At 46.2% G+C, this 15083-nt stretch overlaps 2 protein-coding genes across 2 annotated transcripts in view; both read right to left on the bottom strand.

Moving 5' to 3' along the window:
• Window positions 1-15083, bottom strand: part of LOC127216867 (glutathione S-transferase) — a 72355-nt gene that overhangs the window by 8094 nt on the left and 49178 nt on the right. The gene's annotated exons all lie outside the window — the stretch shown is intronic.
• Window positions 6883-12972, bottom strand: LOC127216868 (glutathione S-transferase Y1-like). Its single transcript, XM_051177743.1, has 8 exons — window positions 12854-12972; window positions 12490-12565; window positions 12010-12074; window positions 11584-11665; window positions 11385-11485; window positions 10128-10223; window positions 9938-10048; window positions 6883-7337 (listed from the first exon to the last, which is right to left on the bottom strand). The coding sequence occupies exons 1-8, from the start codon at window positions 12887-12889 to the stop codon at window positions 7248-7250; spliced, it is 657 nt and encodes a 218-aa protein (XP_051033700.1). The 5' UTR covers window positions 12890-12972; the 3' UTR covers window positions 6883-7247.

Raw genomic sequence — 15083 nt, 5'->3', positions numbered from 1 at the left:
TAGATTATTGAATCTACTCCAGAAAGAATAAATGGAGGATGTGGATATGGTAAGATTAAAAGGTAGATTATTGGATCTACCCTTAAAAAGCATCTACTGGTTTTAAATACTTTACATTGGATTGGACTTCCATATATGATATATAAATGTTATAATACAAATTTGAGATTGATTTTGCTAAAACTATATATACATTTCCAATATTATTAAAGGATTGTACCTATACAACTTATTTAACAATGTAATACAAATCTCTAGTCCTTGAAAGTTATTATTATCAACCATATGGGATAATAAGGAAATGTAGTTTATGAATTAGTCAGCTATTACAATCAAACTTGTAGTCACATTAGGTTTGTTTACAAAGACTAACATATTGTAGGAAGACAGGTCATCTTCACACACTTCAGAGATCTACAGAATATGGCATTTAACATGTTTTAATAACATAGGTTCTTTTCTCTTTTTATGACAATGAGACATGTCTGCTCCTGGCAGCACCAGTCTACTTCAGAGAAGACAATGGGCATCAAAGAAACTCCACAGAGAGTTTACTTTCTTTGTGGCAAAAGTAGTCAAGGGCAAGAAAGTGTCCTTGCCTCAACTGCTGACAGTATGTTATCCAAACTGAACAAACAGGACACTAAAGAGAGACTACAAAACCTTGCCAAGACAAGGCAAGACAGCCATTCAGAAAATTCTGCTTTACAGAGAAGTGTGTCAGAGATACTAGGTCTATAGGCCAAAGATGGATGCCTCAGTGCTACAGAGAAACTTTGAGTGACTTTCCAGGAAACAATCCTACAGTTTATATATCATCCTTCTGGGATCTTTGGTGGAGTTGAAGACAGATAGTTATGCTTATGGTTTTCCTTAGTTATTATAAAAGATAAGTTACATATAAAACTTTAGACTTGCAACGATATGATAGATAATATAATATTTTATTAAATCTTGACAAATGTTAATGGACTAAATATTGTTAACTATAGTTCTTGCTTGATAACTGTTTGGCATATATAATTTTACTATGTTAAAGTTAAAACCTTCCTTTTTATTTAGACAAAAAAAAAAAGGAGATAATGGGGGATGTCCTTCTGTATGCTGTGAATAAATGTTTCTCTTATTGGTTGATGAATAAAGCTGTTTCGGCCAATGGACATGTGGGATGTAGTCAGGTAAGAAGTATACACAGGCCTACAAGACTAGGAGAATTTGGGGGAGAGGAACAGAGAGAGTCTCAAGAGACGCCATGTAGCTGCCCAGGGAGCAAGAGGGCCTTACATCACTGGTAAGCCAAAACAGACTGGAAATACACAGATTAATAGAAATGGGTTAATAACTAAGATAAAGCAAGCCAATAAGAAGACTGGGTCATCAGCCAAACAGTTTATAATTAATATAAGCCTCTGTGTGTTTATTTAGGACTAAACGGCTATGGGACCGGGCAAGACAGAAGATTGGTCTACAAGTCTATATATAACAAAACTACAGCCAGCATCATACTAAATGTTGAAAACTCAGAGCAATTCCATTCAAACCAGGAATGAATGGGGCTAGCCACTAGTCCACTCCCTTTCAATATAATGTATGGGCTCTGGCTACAGCAATATGACAAGAGGACATTAAAGGGGTCCAAGCAGGAAAAGAAGTAAAATAATTCATATTTGCAGATAATATATTATAAGTAAAAGATTAAAAAAAATTCAACTAGAAAACTTGTAAAAATGATAAAGACTATTAGAAGAATGGCAAGAAAAAAATCAACTTGCAAAATGTACTAGCTGGTCTAAATATCAATAGGAAGCATGCTGAAAACAATCATGGAAACAATACCATTTATCACAGAGTGGAATATACATACATACATACATACACATATATATATATATATATATTGGACTTAAGGCTCACCAAACAAAGGGAAACCATGCCAGGTACTACAAACCAAGCCAACAGCCCAGGGCTAGTGAAGTCATGGATCTTGGAGGGAAACTTACAACAAACCAGCATAATCACGAACTACATTAAAAATATTGTCATTATACATACAGGTAAGTGTAGACCTCACCCCTCATCAGAGAAATAAGGAGTTTGCTGTGAGACTCTATCATCTAAGAATGTCAGGAGCAGGGGCTGGAGACATAGCTCAGAGGTTAAGAGCATTGGCTGCTTTTTCAGAGGTTCTCAGTTCAATTCCCAGAAACTACATGGTGGCTCACAACCATCAGTAATGAGATTCGGTGCCCTCTTCTGGCACGTAGGTCTACATGCATGCAGGACACTATATCAACCAAGCAACCAATCAATCAATCAATCAAAAGAGAAAAAAATGTCAGGAGCTACACACATGAAGTCTCACCAACATGGCTGCTTAAACATAAGCTGAACAAGGACAGCACCAATAGACATGCTAAAGCGGGCAGTGGGAAAGCTCACGAGGCAACTGGGGGAAGCTGAGAATGGAGCACAACTGGTTATCCAACATCAAATGGTGAGCTTTGGAAACACACGCACACATACGTACATACGTACATACATACGTACATACATACGTACATACATACATACATACATGCATACATACATACATACAGTTCTATTTAAATATTTAGAAATGTATACATATAAACAGTTACAAAAAGAAGCCCTTGGGTGGGGGTGGCAAATGCCTTCAATCCCAGCACTCAGCAGGCAGAAGCAGATGGATCTCTGTGAGTTTGAGGCCAACCTGGTCTACAGACAGAGTTCAAGGACAGCCAGAATTCACAGGAAAACCTGTCTCAAAAAAATTTTTTTAAAGGAATAAGAAAGAAAGAAGGAAAGGAAGAAAGAAAGAAAGAAAAACAGGAAGGTAGGGTCCATGGGAGGGTTTGGAAGAAGTAACACACACTACTATTGCTAAACAAAATAAAGCTTCTTAAAACAGGACTCAAAATACTTATATGAGTTGCATATTCTCTCTCTCTCTCTCTCTTTCTCTCTTCTCTCTTTCTCTCTCTCTCTCTCTCTCTCTCTCTCTCTCTCTCTCTCTAATTCTTCCTTTCTATATTTTAAGAAAGGGACTCTCCATCCAGTAAACACTGACCTGTACCAACAGTAGGTAATTTGCAGCTCATCACATATTGACAACGGTCAGAGACTCTCTGAATGGTTCCCACTGGGAAGGGCTGAGCACCTGAAAGAGGGGTGTGTGGGGAGGCTGACAATGTCCCACAATGGACAGCACAGCCCACAGCAAAGAACAACCCAGTCCAAATATAGTTACAACCTGGTGAGAGGACCCTACCTGGTCTAAGAACCACAAATGGCTCAAAAGTCACAGCTGACAAAAGCCACAGCCTCAGAAATGCTGGCCAGTGAGAGTTAGAGCAGGGCAGCTGCTGCCTGGAAACCATCTGGGAGAGGGGCCATGGGGAGCACCTACAGCAGACTTGTTCCAGGGAAGCCCCTGTGGCATCAGGCTGCACATAGGGAAAGAGAGCAGGAGGCTTGGGCAGAGAGCTGGGTCTACCAGGTGCAGGTGCTGACTGCCTGGTCCTCCAGGGTACAGGGTAGGGCATGTGTGACTCTGGTGCTCAGACATTTAGCTTCTGCCCCCATGGTCTTCAGCAGGCTGTCCCAGGGTGTGATGGACATTACCTTGGAAAATTGTCATACACTGTTTGAGCTCATGAGAAGCTGACTCTGGGAGTGGTCAGTGACTCTACTCACTTCAGACGCAAGCATGTTTGTCTCAGTTTCCCCAAGGTCTCTTTTCTATGGATGGCATCCCCAGTGCTGGATAGGAGGGAGGAAAACAGCAAACAGCCCAAGAGAATGGTGGGTTCTCACCGACAGTCCCTTACAAGGAGACCCGTGCACAGCAGAGGTACCATGGTTTATCCCATGCCGTGAAAGCACTTATGGTGGGAAAGAGAAGACAGGAGTGCAGCATGGCAAGATCATCCAAGGAGAGAAAGCTCAATCCAGAGCTTCAGCTGGCTGCCTCAACTTCCCCAGTCAGTTTCTGCTTGATGCTGTGATCACCTGATTTTAGGGTGTCATCTCTATTTGCTGCTATTTGTTCTTTCACTTGGAAGCTGCAAGAACACTCTGCCCTACCCAGGACTGTCTCTCTTGGGAACTTCCCCTGGCTCCCTGGGTTGGTTTGTGCAGGGTGTTTTGAGAACATCTGATGATGCTCTGTCTGTCATCCAGCTATCTCCTGATACTTATTATTTTACTTTTTCTTGCTATACACTTAACTCCTTCAAAACCAAAGGCATTGTTATCTAAAGTCATTCCCTGAAACATACAGAATATAATTGACTTACTTGGGTGGGGGATGGGATGGGGGGACTCTAGGGGACATGGGAGGATGGGCAGGAGAGGGAACTGGGACAGATATGTAAAATAAGATTGTTTCCAATTTAAATAAATTTTATTAATTAAAATATATTCTGAAATATCAAAAGCAATCCAATAATAACACATGAAGAAATTACAGGCTGAATTTAACGTTCATTATGTTGATAAACTTTGACATGTTTGAGCTCACTGAGCAGCTGTAACCAGATGAGGGCTGTCCACTGCCCCCTACACCCATGTCAAACCCCAGCATGTTTGTCTGGAGATGGGATGACACTCACCTCAACTCTGTGGAAGGAAAGACAACACCAAAACCCTCTGAGGGTTAAAGTCGTCAGCCTTGAGAACATTAAAAAGAGAGCTATTTCCAATGGATGCTAGCGTGGACAAACCCATGTTACAAACGTGCTACAGTGAGAAAGAGAAGCCAGAAGTGCATTGCTGGAATCTCAGGCAGGGAGCGAAAGCTCAGTCCAGTCCTGCTGCCTCTTCCCAGTTAGTTTCCACTGAATACACTGAGCATCTGATAAACGATGGTTTGTGTCTGATACTCTCTCTTCCTCTCTCTCCCTCTCTCTCTCTCTCTCTCCTTGTCCCTCTCTCTCTCTCTCTCTCTTTCTCTCTCTTACTTTGCCTTGCTACATACAAAAGAAAATTCCCTCATTCAAAACATGATATATGGCTTTATATGTCGTTCTCTGGGGGATACAGCACTCTGGACCAAGCGGCTAGACCCAACCCCACACTGCAATCCCTCCAGAGCTGCAGGGTAGGTCCCTGAAGGACTTGCTGAGCTTTCTAAGCACTGCAGCCACTTCCTACACCAGGACCCGGCCTGGGGAAGGCCAAAGGTGACTGCACAAGTGCCTGGTGATTTTCATGGGGACAAGCCAGCTATGACAGAGGTAACCATGGCAGCAGTTCCTTGCAAGTGTTCACACAGTCTTTCAAATCTCCTGAGCTCCTCATGAACTCCTCCTGGATGAAATGTACAAGCAGACACACTATTTTCTCCTTTGAGACCACAGCACGTTGAGAGATTTATAAGGACAAAGGGAACTAGCTTACTTTCTTTCCTGCACACCTCTAACTTACTCCTTGACGATCAGACATGGTCAGATTTTGCTGTGTGTAATGGTGAGGGCTCTCAAGAGACAGAATCAACAGCATATACACTCTATCCAGAGAGACAAACTACTTGGGGGTTATGTGGGTATTCATGTGCCATTTGTCATGGGAAGAGGTTTCTGTCATTTGTCACTCCCTAACCAGCCCATTGCAAAAGGGAATTCCAGAAAGTCCCTGATGTATGCAGTTCAGATCTGATTGCACAGGAGGACCTGGGAAAGTCCCAGATCGTGACAAAGCAAACGGAAAGCAGATGAGCAGGCCAGGAGATGGTGGGCATCTGGATGTGACATAAAGAATACACTCATTGTCTGATTTAATTTTTATTTTATTTTGTGTGTATGGGTTTTTACATTTTTAGATTTATATTATGAGTATGGTCATTTTGCCTGCATGAATGTCTATGCACCACATGCATGCATGCAGTATACACAGAGGCCAGAGGAGGGTGGCAGATGCCCAGGCATGGGACACAGAACATGGTTCACTACCATGTGAGTTCTGGGAGCCAAACTCAGATCCTCTGGAAGGGGAACCAGAGCTCTGAACCTGTGCAGGCCCCAAACTAGAGTTTGATTAAAGCAGACTTATTCTAACCAGTTATCCATGGACTGAATGGATCATACAATATTACACAGCTTCGCTAGCAGGGAGATTCATTGACATTAGAGGAGGCATACGTAATAATTAACTAGGAGTTATGGTGTATTCAATCAATTCAGTTTCCCTAGATAGAAAAGGATTAACAAAGAATAAATGTCCCCGTGGTGGTAGAACTTCAAGCCAGCTTCAAGAGGACATCAGAAAACCAGTAAAGACCATGCAGTAGACACCTAATACTAACACAGCCATGGCATGTGTGACATGGAGAGAACATCCTGGGTCCCTGCTGGGCAGGCCCACAGGCTCATCATCACTCACTTACACCCACAGCTGTATTCACAGTTCAAAGTTCCTGTGTGCTACGGTGAAGGCAGCTCTAGGCAAACGTGCTTTATCTTCTAGAGCAGTGGTTCTCAACCTTCCTAATACTGCAGCCCCTTAATACAGTTCCTTATGTTGTGCCCCCAACCATAAAAGTATTTCCTTGTTACTTCATAAAGTAATTTGTCTACTGTTATTAATCATAATGTAAATATCAGATATGTAGACTATCTGATATGTAACCCTTGTGACAGGGTTGTTCAACGTCCCCAAAGAAGACACAACCCAGAGGTTGAGAACAAGTACTCTAAAGAGCTTTGTCCCTGCCTTGAGGGTCTCAGATTAGAAGCAAGATATTTCAAATTTCTTCTGGTTTCATGAGACTCTTCAGAGGCAGGCACTACCAGCTCAGAGCTCAGACTCTTGGAAGCAGCTGTGACCCTTGGCGAGTAAAAAGAAAAAGACAGAGCACAGAGCAAGTGTGTTTCAGGCTTTATTGGAGATGAGGCAGGCCCGGGGCAGCCCCTCCACTGAGAATGGGTTGGAACTGGAGACAGTATTGTCCTTTAGGGTAATTCTAGGGAGTGGAATCCAGGGAGACATCAAATCATAGAGGACTGTGCTTGGGTCAGGGCACAGATGAAGGAGGGATCTTGGTGAAAGGATGGGGGAGATGAAGACTACATGGGCTTGACAAGGGCAGGCCTGACTAGGAAGCAGGGGGCTGGCAAAGGCTTGTGGAGAAGGGGTGGGAAGGAGAAAGATTGAGAACCGTGAGGCAGCCGTGCAGAAGGCCAGCTGTCCCCAGGGCCAGGAGCCTCCTTAGGACAGCCAGGGTAGCAGGCCTACTTGTTACACCAGTGAGCCATCTTCACATATATAGGTTTTTTTATGAAACGGCTACTCTTCATGTAGGCAGAGATCTTCTTCAGGCCCTGCCAAATGGGAAGGACACAGCAGGTGCTCAGGTCTGCAGCCTGCACAGATGAGGGGGTGGGGTGGGGTGGCGTGGGGGGCATGCCAGGAGGGGCCTTTGTCCTGGGCTCAGGCTGGAGCACAGTGCAGCCTGCTTAGCTGCCAGTCCAGGCAACAGAACTCTTTCACAGCCTCTATTAAAGGGGGGCTGGATCTCTTATGACCACTAAAAATTACAGTATAGGTCAGAATACGGCCCATCAGTCCTGCAAGATCAGTTATCAGGGATTCCTGAGGCCCAGAGAGGTTGACCAACTTCCTCTGGCTCACACAGCTAGTGAGACAGCTACTCTAGAGCAGCTGTCTATGCATGCACACTCTCTCCTAAGCTATCTCTCCCTCTGCCTTCCTCCTTCTTCCCTCCTTCCCCTCTCTCCTCTCTCCCTCTGCCCTCCCTCTCCCCTCTCAACTCTTCTGCCTTCCCAAGGAGGCCCAGGCCCCATCTCTGGGCAGGAACATGATCCAGGGGGCAGGGGTGAGGGGAGTGGCCCTTTCTAGCCTGAGTGTAAACTCAGGGGAGGGGCTAACAGGACAAAAGGAACTGAACTACTTGACTCTCTGTGTGTGTGTGTGTGTGTGTGTGTGTGTGTGTGTGTGTGTGTGTGTGTGTGTGTTTAGGAGAACAGCCAAGGGCCCAGTGACTCAGCAAATCATACAAGATAGAGAACATTAAGATGACAGTGAAAGACCAAAAAGCGAAGTTAAATGAAGGACCGTCTGACCTGGAAAGCTAACCATTATCTGTTCCTTGGAATTTGCTAGCTTCCTCTCACCAGGCCCTGAGATGACAAGAATTCACACTGCCCCTCCTTTCCCGTGAGTCAACAGGTGGTAAATAGGGTCCTTAGGAAACAAAGAGATAGCTGTAACTCTGGTTTGCCCAGACAAGATTAATTAGCACACCCTGAGGCCCTAAGGTCTGCTGACCCTAATAGCAGACCATCAGACCTCCAAGGGTCACGTAGTAATCAATGGACAGAGGGCCCCCCCCCCAAGCTAGTGGGTTTGCCTTTAAAAACACCTGGGCCCAGGGGAGGGGGCTTCTCCCTAGCCTTCGTGCTGGAGGAGCCCGTTTGCGCAAATGTTTCCTGTTCATTAAAGCCTCTTGCGTTTTGCAGCAATTGGACTGGACATTGAGTTCTTGGGGGTATCGACCGAACCTGGAAGACTCCTCATTCTGAGGGTCTTACAACAGCTCACAAAGAAAAATGAGCAGGATTTTAATCAGTTTTCTGAGAGCAAAGTTAACAGTTTTTTTTACCCATTACTCAGTACAATCTCACTGCTCCATGGCTGTCTTCTCCCCCAACACAGGGCCTGCCCCATGTGGCTGCATATTGTGCTATAGCCATACACTAAACTGTAGAATACACAGACAATTCCAGAGGGTGGAAAGAGATACACAAGCTGGGCTAAGAGGCCCTGTGCTTCTCCACACACCTGCTGTAGAGCCTTGCCAGCTATTGCACAGTTCCCAAGGGTACCCAGCCTGGGCCAGAACTAGTGCTCACAAGAACTGGCTGAGAAAGGTTGGAGACCTAGCTCCGTGGTAGAGCACTTGCCTAGCAAGCCCAAGGCCCTGGTTTCAGCCCTCAGCTCTGAGGAAAGGGAGAGACAATTAGCTGAGAGAGTGCATCCCTTGCTAGGGAATGGACGAAGTCAACAGACTGCAGGTTGAAAAATCCTTGGATCAGAGTCCCCAATTCCCAGACCCAAGTCTGATGCAGGTGTGATCCAGGCTGGATTGAACAGCCTTGAGAGCACCTCACGGGCTGGCTTTCTATACCTCTCTGCTCACTTGGTCCCTAGATGAGGCATTTTGCATGCCTGCTAAGGACCAACATGAACCTCATATATAGGAGACTGCCAGAGAATAAAGTGAAGAAAAAGAATTTGACTCCACTTCACAGACAGGACCCATGGTATGAAAGACGAGAGGAACAAAAGGGAAAAAATAAGGATGTGACAACACATACTCACAATAAGTGTCCCCAACAGTGTGGGCACACACATGTCAACTCAGTGAGGCACCAGCTACAGCCCTGGGCTTGCAATGCTCTGCGGGTAACATCTGGACTTTCTCCCATCTGGATATGTCACATCAGATCTGCCTGTCTCCTTTATCGCCAAGAACCACATATTGAAATGCTGTGCCTTACGAAGGAAAATGAGGCAGTGTGTGAGGTGTGTGTGTGTGTGTAAGAGTGTGTGCGCGCGCGAGCGTGCACGCGCACGCACTTTTTCTTTTGACACAAAGCAGGAGCAGTCACCAAATGGTGACCCAGAGACACATATGGAGTCCAGTGTAGCCGCCACTCATGCTGAGAACATGAACAAGTGAGTGCCCTCTGCAGTGTCAGATTCTTTATCTGTCCAATTGGACTCAGAAGCCAATCAACTTTTGGAGATTTGGGGATTTTGAAGTGATAAATGTTGCCCCGTACTGGTCTTTATAAAGAAACCTCAAATAATCCTAGTTGCTTTCCTTCAGTCTCAGGTTAGAAAAGCATTGTAGAAGAGGGAAAAAGTGCACCCAAAGAAAGCAGGATCAGGACATCACCTCAAAGCGGGACATGAAGTCGTTCAGATTTGGGAAGGGATCCAAGCATTTAGGCTCAAACATACGGTGCTGATCAAGAACGTCATAAGTGACAAAATCTGCATAGGTGACCTGCAGGAAGTGAGGGTCAGTGCACTGGAATTTGACACCTTGAAAGAACATCAACTCCTCCCCACCTCCCTCTCTTTACCTTGTCCCCTGCAAACCATGGCCGCTTGCCTAGGAACTCAGAGTACATCTTCATCTTCTCAGGGATGGTCTTCAAGAACTCTGGCTTCTGTTTCTCCTGAGGCAGAAAACAGCTGTCACCACCCTTAGGCTCAGGCTCCCCAGTGGAGAGATTGGCCTCCCAGTTCTGCACAAGGGAACAACCGCCTTCCCAGCTAAAGGCCAGGTCTATGTCTAAGCTTCAGGTCACACATAATTTATTGGTGGTAGAATTCATGTCAGACGTGGTGGAAAATCAGACAGGAATTTCACACTGTCTCTGGAATCTGCCATTGCTAAAGTCCAAACCAGGAGCTTTGAGTGACACCCAGCACCTCCTGAGTATCCTGCATGTTCTGGCCTCAGAGACCCAGTAGAGACACAGATACAAAGGACATAAAGACCCCAGGAGTAGACAGTTATACTGGGTTTGGGGAGCATGAGAACAGATCACATATGTGAAGAGTAAACATCAATTTTGAGCAGTGACTAATACTGAAAGTTAGACATTTACAGGTCTTCTAGCTGACCCTGAGTGGCCAGGAAGATGTCCTGATTTCTGTTGATACCTAAGACAGAATTATGGGGAATGCACAGGATAGATGTGTTAGATTAGTGTGCACATATGACCTATTTCCATCTAACGGGGATAACAGTGCTGCCTGTTGGTAGAAGTGGGTCCAATGTTGATGTCAAGTGTCTTTCTTAATCTCTCTCTCTTTTCCTTTTTAAAAACAGGGTCATGCATTTTACGCAGAGTTCACAAACAGGCTGGACTCACTGGTTATTAAGCCCCCAGAAATCCTCCTGTCCACCCCCCACAGAGCACTATGACTATGATCTTATTATGATTATGTCTTTTATGTTGTGCGAAGGATCTACCAAGTCATGCTTGCACCCACTACTTTCATCCTGGATCTTTTGGTGTGAACACTAGGTTAGTTGACACATGGAAGCTTACAGGGGACAGATACAGCAGAGATTACAACTATGCTAAAGCACTTAGATGGACTGTGCACCAGCAGAACCTCAACCACATCTTGCATCACGACTCTAGTCAAAATATTTTCATAGTGTTGATGTGCTAGCTCACTGTGGTTATGAGAGTCATTCTGCTGGTAAGATAGGAGAGCTCAGAGACTCAGTAACACAGCTCATTCACTGAAGGAGGATGCTGCAATCTGATGCAAGACTTTAAGTCCTGCTGCAAACCCTGTAGGATCCAACACTGGCAACTCACAAAGTCCGGGTTGTAACTCAGCATGATGAGCTGCATGCGGTTGTCCATAACCTGGTTCTCCACAATGTCCACTCGAATCCTCTCCTCCTCTGTCTCCCCACCTGCAGCACACACAGCAGAGACTCATCCTCAGCATCCCACCCCAGCCAAGACAAGGAGGATGCTCCCCACGCCCCTCCCTGCAGCCAGCCCCACTCACACAGGTTGTGCTTGCGGGCGATGTAGCGCAGGATGGCATTGCTCTGGGTGATCTTGTGGGACCCATCAATTAAGTAGGGCAGCTGAAAACACAAGCAGGGATGATCAGATGAGAGATGGGGTACCAGCAGGGATGATCAGATGAGAGATGGGGTACCAGCATCCCTTCTCTGGGTGAGGGCAGACGTGGGGCCTGGCACTCAGTGTGCCTGGCATGGGAAACTCCCCATGAACACAATGCACACTGAATGGAAGAGCAGGGACAGGTGACATGAAGAGCTGGGACACAGCCCATCACAGGACACCATGCAGCCACCAGGAGTGGGAGCAGGAGAGCTGAAGCTCTGATCCCAAACCCCCTCAGCCAGGCGAGGAGATGAGGTGAGGACGCCATGCCCTCCCCAGACCTCCCCTTCCCTGTGCCTACATTGGGGAAGTCCAGGCCCAGCTTGAACTTCTCATTCAGCCACTGGCTTTGGTCAAAGTCCGGAGCTGTAGACAAGATGGCGTGAAAAGAAATCAGCCCAGTGTCCCACTCTACTCCTGGTATAGACCAGAAGCAAGAACCCCTGGTGTGTGTGTGTGGAGGGGGTGTGTCTACAGCCTCTTACAGAGTCACTTTCCAAGATGGAGGAAAGAGAGAAACCACACCGGTAATAAGAGGAGCCTAGACCCAATAGGACCCCAATTGTGCACGCAGCCTAATTATAAATACATATGGACCAGAAATTCTGTTCTCAGTGTTCTATACTGAAAAGCCAAACTGCACCCTCAAAGAGGTTTCTGGAAGCAGCAGGCTCTAGCTCCAACTGAAGGAGAACTGTGTGAGGCATAAGGGGCTAAGCATGGGTTCATGGGAATCATTGGGCAAAGGAGAGCAGCTGCCTCATCAAGAAGATGTCATTACCGTCCCCCATGACATATTTCTTCTCCTCATAGCTTGTGTCTGTGTATTCCAGGAGCAGGCGGATGGGCTGAGTCAGCTAGGAGAGAAGACCAGAGACAGAGGTGAGAAGATGTGGGGACCTTACTGTATGACTTCATCTTCTCCAACTGAGACCCTACCCTGCACAAATACAGCCAGTGCATACCCATGCGCACGCGCTCCCCCCTAAACCCCCAGCCTCCCAGGTGTATAAATAAGACCCTAAGCACTGGGAGCTACAGGCAGAAGATTCAGGGCAGAGTGGGGGAGGCGGCGCTAATGAGTATTCCCCTGTTAGAAAGGCCCTGCTGTTAAGAACTTCCTGCCTTGCACCACAGTCTCTTACACCGCGGACGTTCCAGTATCCCAGTATCATAGGCATACTGCTGGTGCTGGTGCTGGTGCTGGTGCTGGACTTCCCAGACTGGCTTCAGCACAGTTGACCTGAGTCGCTGGACAAGCTGCCACTCTATGCAGACTCCCAGAAAGGATGTAGGAGGGACCAAGCTTCCCTCCCAACTGTGCACCAATCCCAGTTAGGCACTCCCTTTCCTCCCTTGTGTAACCAGAGCTACAAATCCTGACCCATAAGGCCACGGTCTCTCTGAGAAAGGAGGGCCTGAATCCCTGAAGCCTCTGACCCAATATTCTGTTCCCTGCACCCTGAAGGCAGCAAACTCTGTTCGCCTGCTCTAAGTGCTTTTGACTCCGGCCGCCATGGCCACCTACCAAATGCTCAGGAAACTGGAACTTTGCCTGGAAACTGGCCACATAGCTAAAGAGCAGGGATGTTGTCTTTTCTTCCTTTACTTTACAGAGCTCCATTTTCCAGTGCAGACAGTGGGAATAATGTCATTCCGGGAGGCTCAATTCACAGTTTGAAGACAAAAAGACCCACTCCCAATCTGAAACCTTAATCTAGTACCTATCCTTAAAGAAGGACTCTGCCTGTCTGAGAGCTACCAGACTATTGTGCACACCAACTCTGGTTACAGGAACAGTTGGTGACTTGGAAACAACCTCAGCACAGGGAAAAACAGAAGAGGAAATGGTCTCTGCATTTGTCTTTAGGAGGTTTTGGAAACCAGTCCTTCCAGTCATCAATCATAAAAAAAAAAAAAAAAAAAAAAAAAAAAAATGAATCAGTGTTTTGGGCCAAACACAGACAGACGGAAATCTGAGGGAAACCACAGCCATGGACAGCAGTCGGCTGACAGAACCGCCACAGGGAAGGCAGCACAGAGCTCACAGATGGGTGTGCGGTAGTGTGGGAGAGCACGTGTTCCGAGACGCTTGCTTTCAATGGACAGCAGGATGCTGTCCACACAGGATCCTCTAACCCTGCACAGGACACAAGGGGCACAAAGCTAGACCCTCAGCTGTCCAGATCCCTGGATTTGGACCTTGCCGCTGGGCTCCTGATGCACGTTTTTCTAGATATGACAGGGTGGCTCAAATGGCCTTTAAGTTGCCCTGGGGTATGGGTCCTGGAGTGACCTACATAAGGGCAATGTCCTACCAACAACAGGGACCCTCCTTTCTATTTCCTTAATTGAGGGTAAGAAACTCTGCCAAAATCAAGAAGCCTGTGCTTAATTGACTACAGGATGGCATTATCTTGTTTACAGAAGCTTATCAGAAATAATGAAAAACAAATGACTGAACTATAGACTAAACTGGGTTTGTTGGTCAAAGGGCAAGGCTGTTGCTCTGCAGAAAGTACATTTTAGGATTGTCACCCTTTACTAGGTCTACAGGGTATGAAGCCAACATGTCAATAAAGGTTTGTCCTCAGGAGGGTGAGGTGTGTGGTGAGGGTGCAGGGGACAGGCAGGGGCTGTCTTCATTCTGAAAAACTAGAGAAGACACATGCTTTGCAGGTCTCAGTGAGGGTACAAGCTCAGATCCCAGGTCACTGGCGCTGACAATGCCTGTGGCGAGTGCTGCTTTAACATTTGCACATGTCCTCCTGCCCACATGCCCTGGAATGTCCAAGCCCAGAAAATACCCTGGGGCCTTAAGGACGATGCCCAGTGTGAAGACAACACTGTTGCCCAAAGACAACACCATTCACACACGCACATAACTGCCTGGTTCCATGAGCTCCGATGTGTTAGATCTTTAATCCTTTGCTATTCCGAAGGTTACTATACACATTGCACTTAGAAAACTGAACTTTCTGGGTTTATCTGAAAAAACAAAACAAAACTGAGTTTTAAGTGCTAAGATCAACTACAATAATAAGTTTAAAAGACGTTAAAGCAGTTTTACATGGAACAGAAGTTGTACCACAGTGTCCATCCAGTTTGTTTCCTCCATTATTAAAATCGAGTCCCCAGCACAGAGACCCATGGATAAGAAGGCCCTTGGTGTGAACTGTAAAGACCACAAGTTCAGTGGGAATTGCAGGGGGTATTTTGCAAGTATGAGGCACATAGCATATTTCTGTACACTAAGTGACTGGGAAGGGGGAGTGGGTGACGGGAGGGAATCCTTGCTGGCCAGGAGAGAAGGCAGAGGAAGTGGGAGGAGGCAGAGCCCTGGGACCCTTCAGAGGAGAGAACAGCTCTGCACAG

Source organism: Phodopus roborovskii, unplaced genomic scaffold (genome assembly GCF_943737965.1).
Source record: "Phodopus roborovskii unplaced genomic scaffold, PHOROB, whole genome shotgun sequence".
Taxonomy (NCBI): Eukaryota; Metazoa; Chordata; class Mammalia; order Rodentia; family Cricetidae; genus Phodopus; species Phodopus roborovskii.
This window is presented reverse-complemented; position numbering and strand designations above follow the sequence as displayed.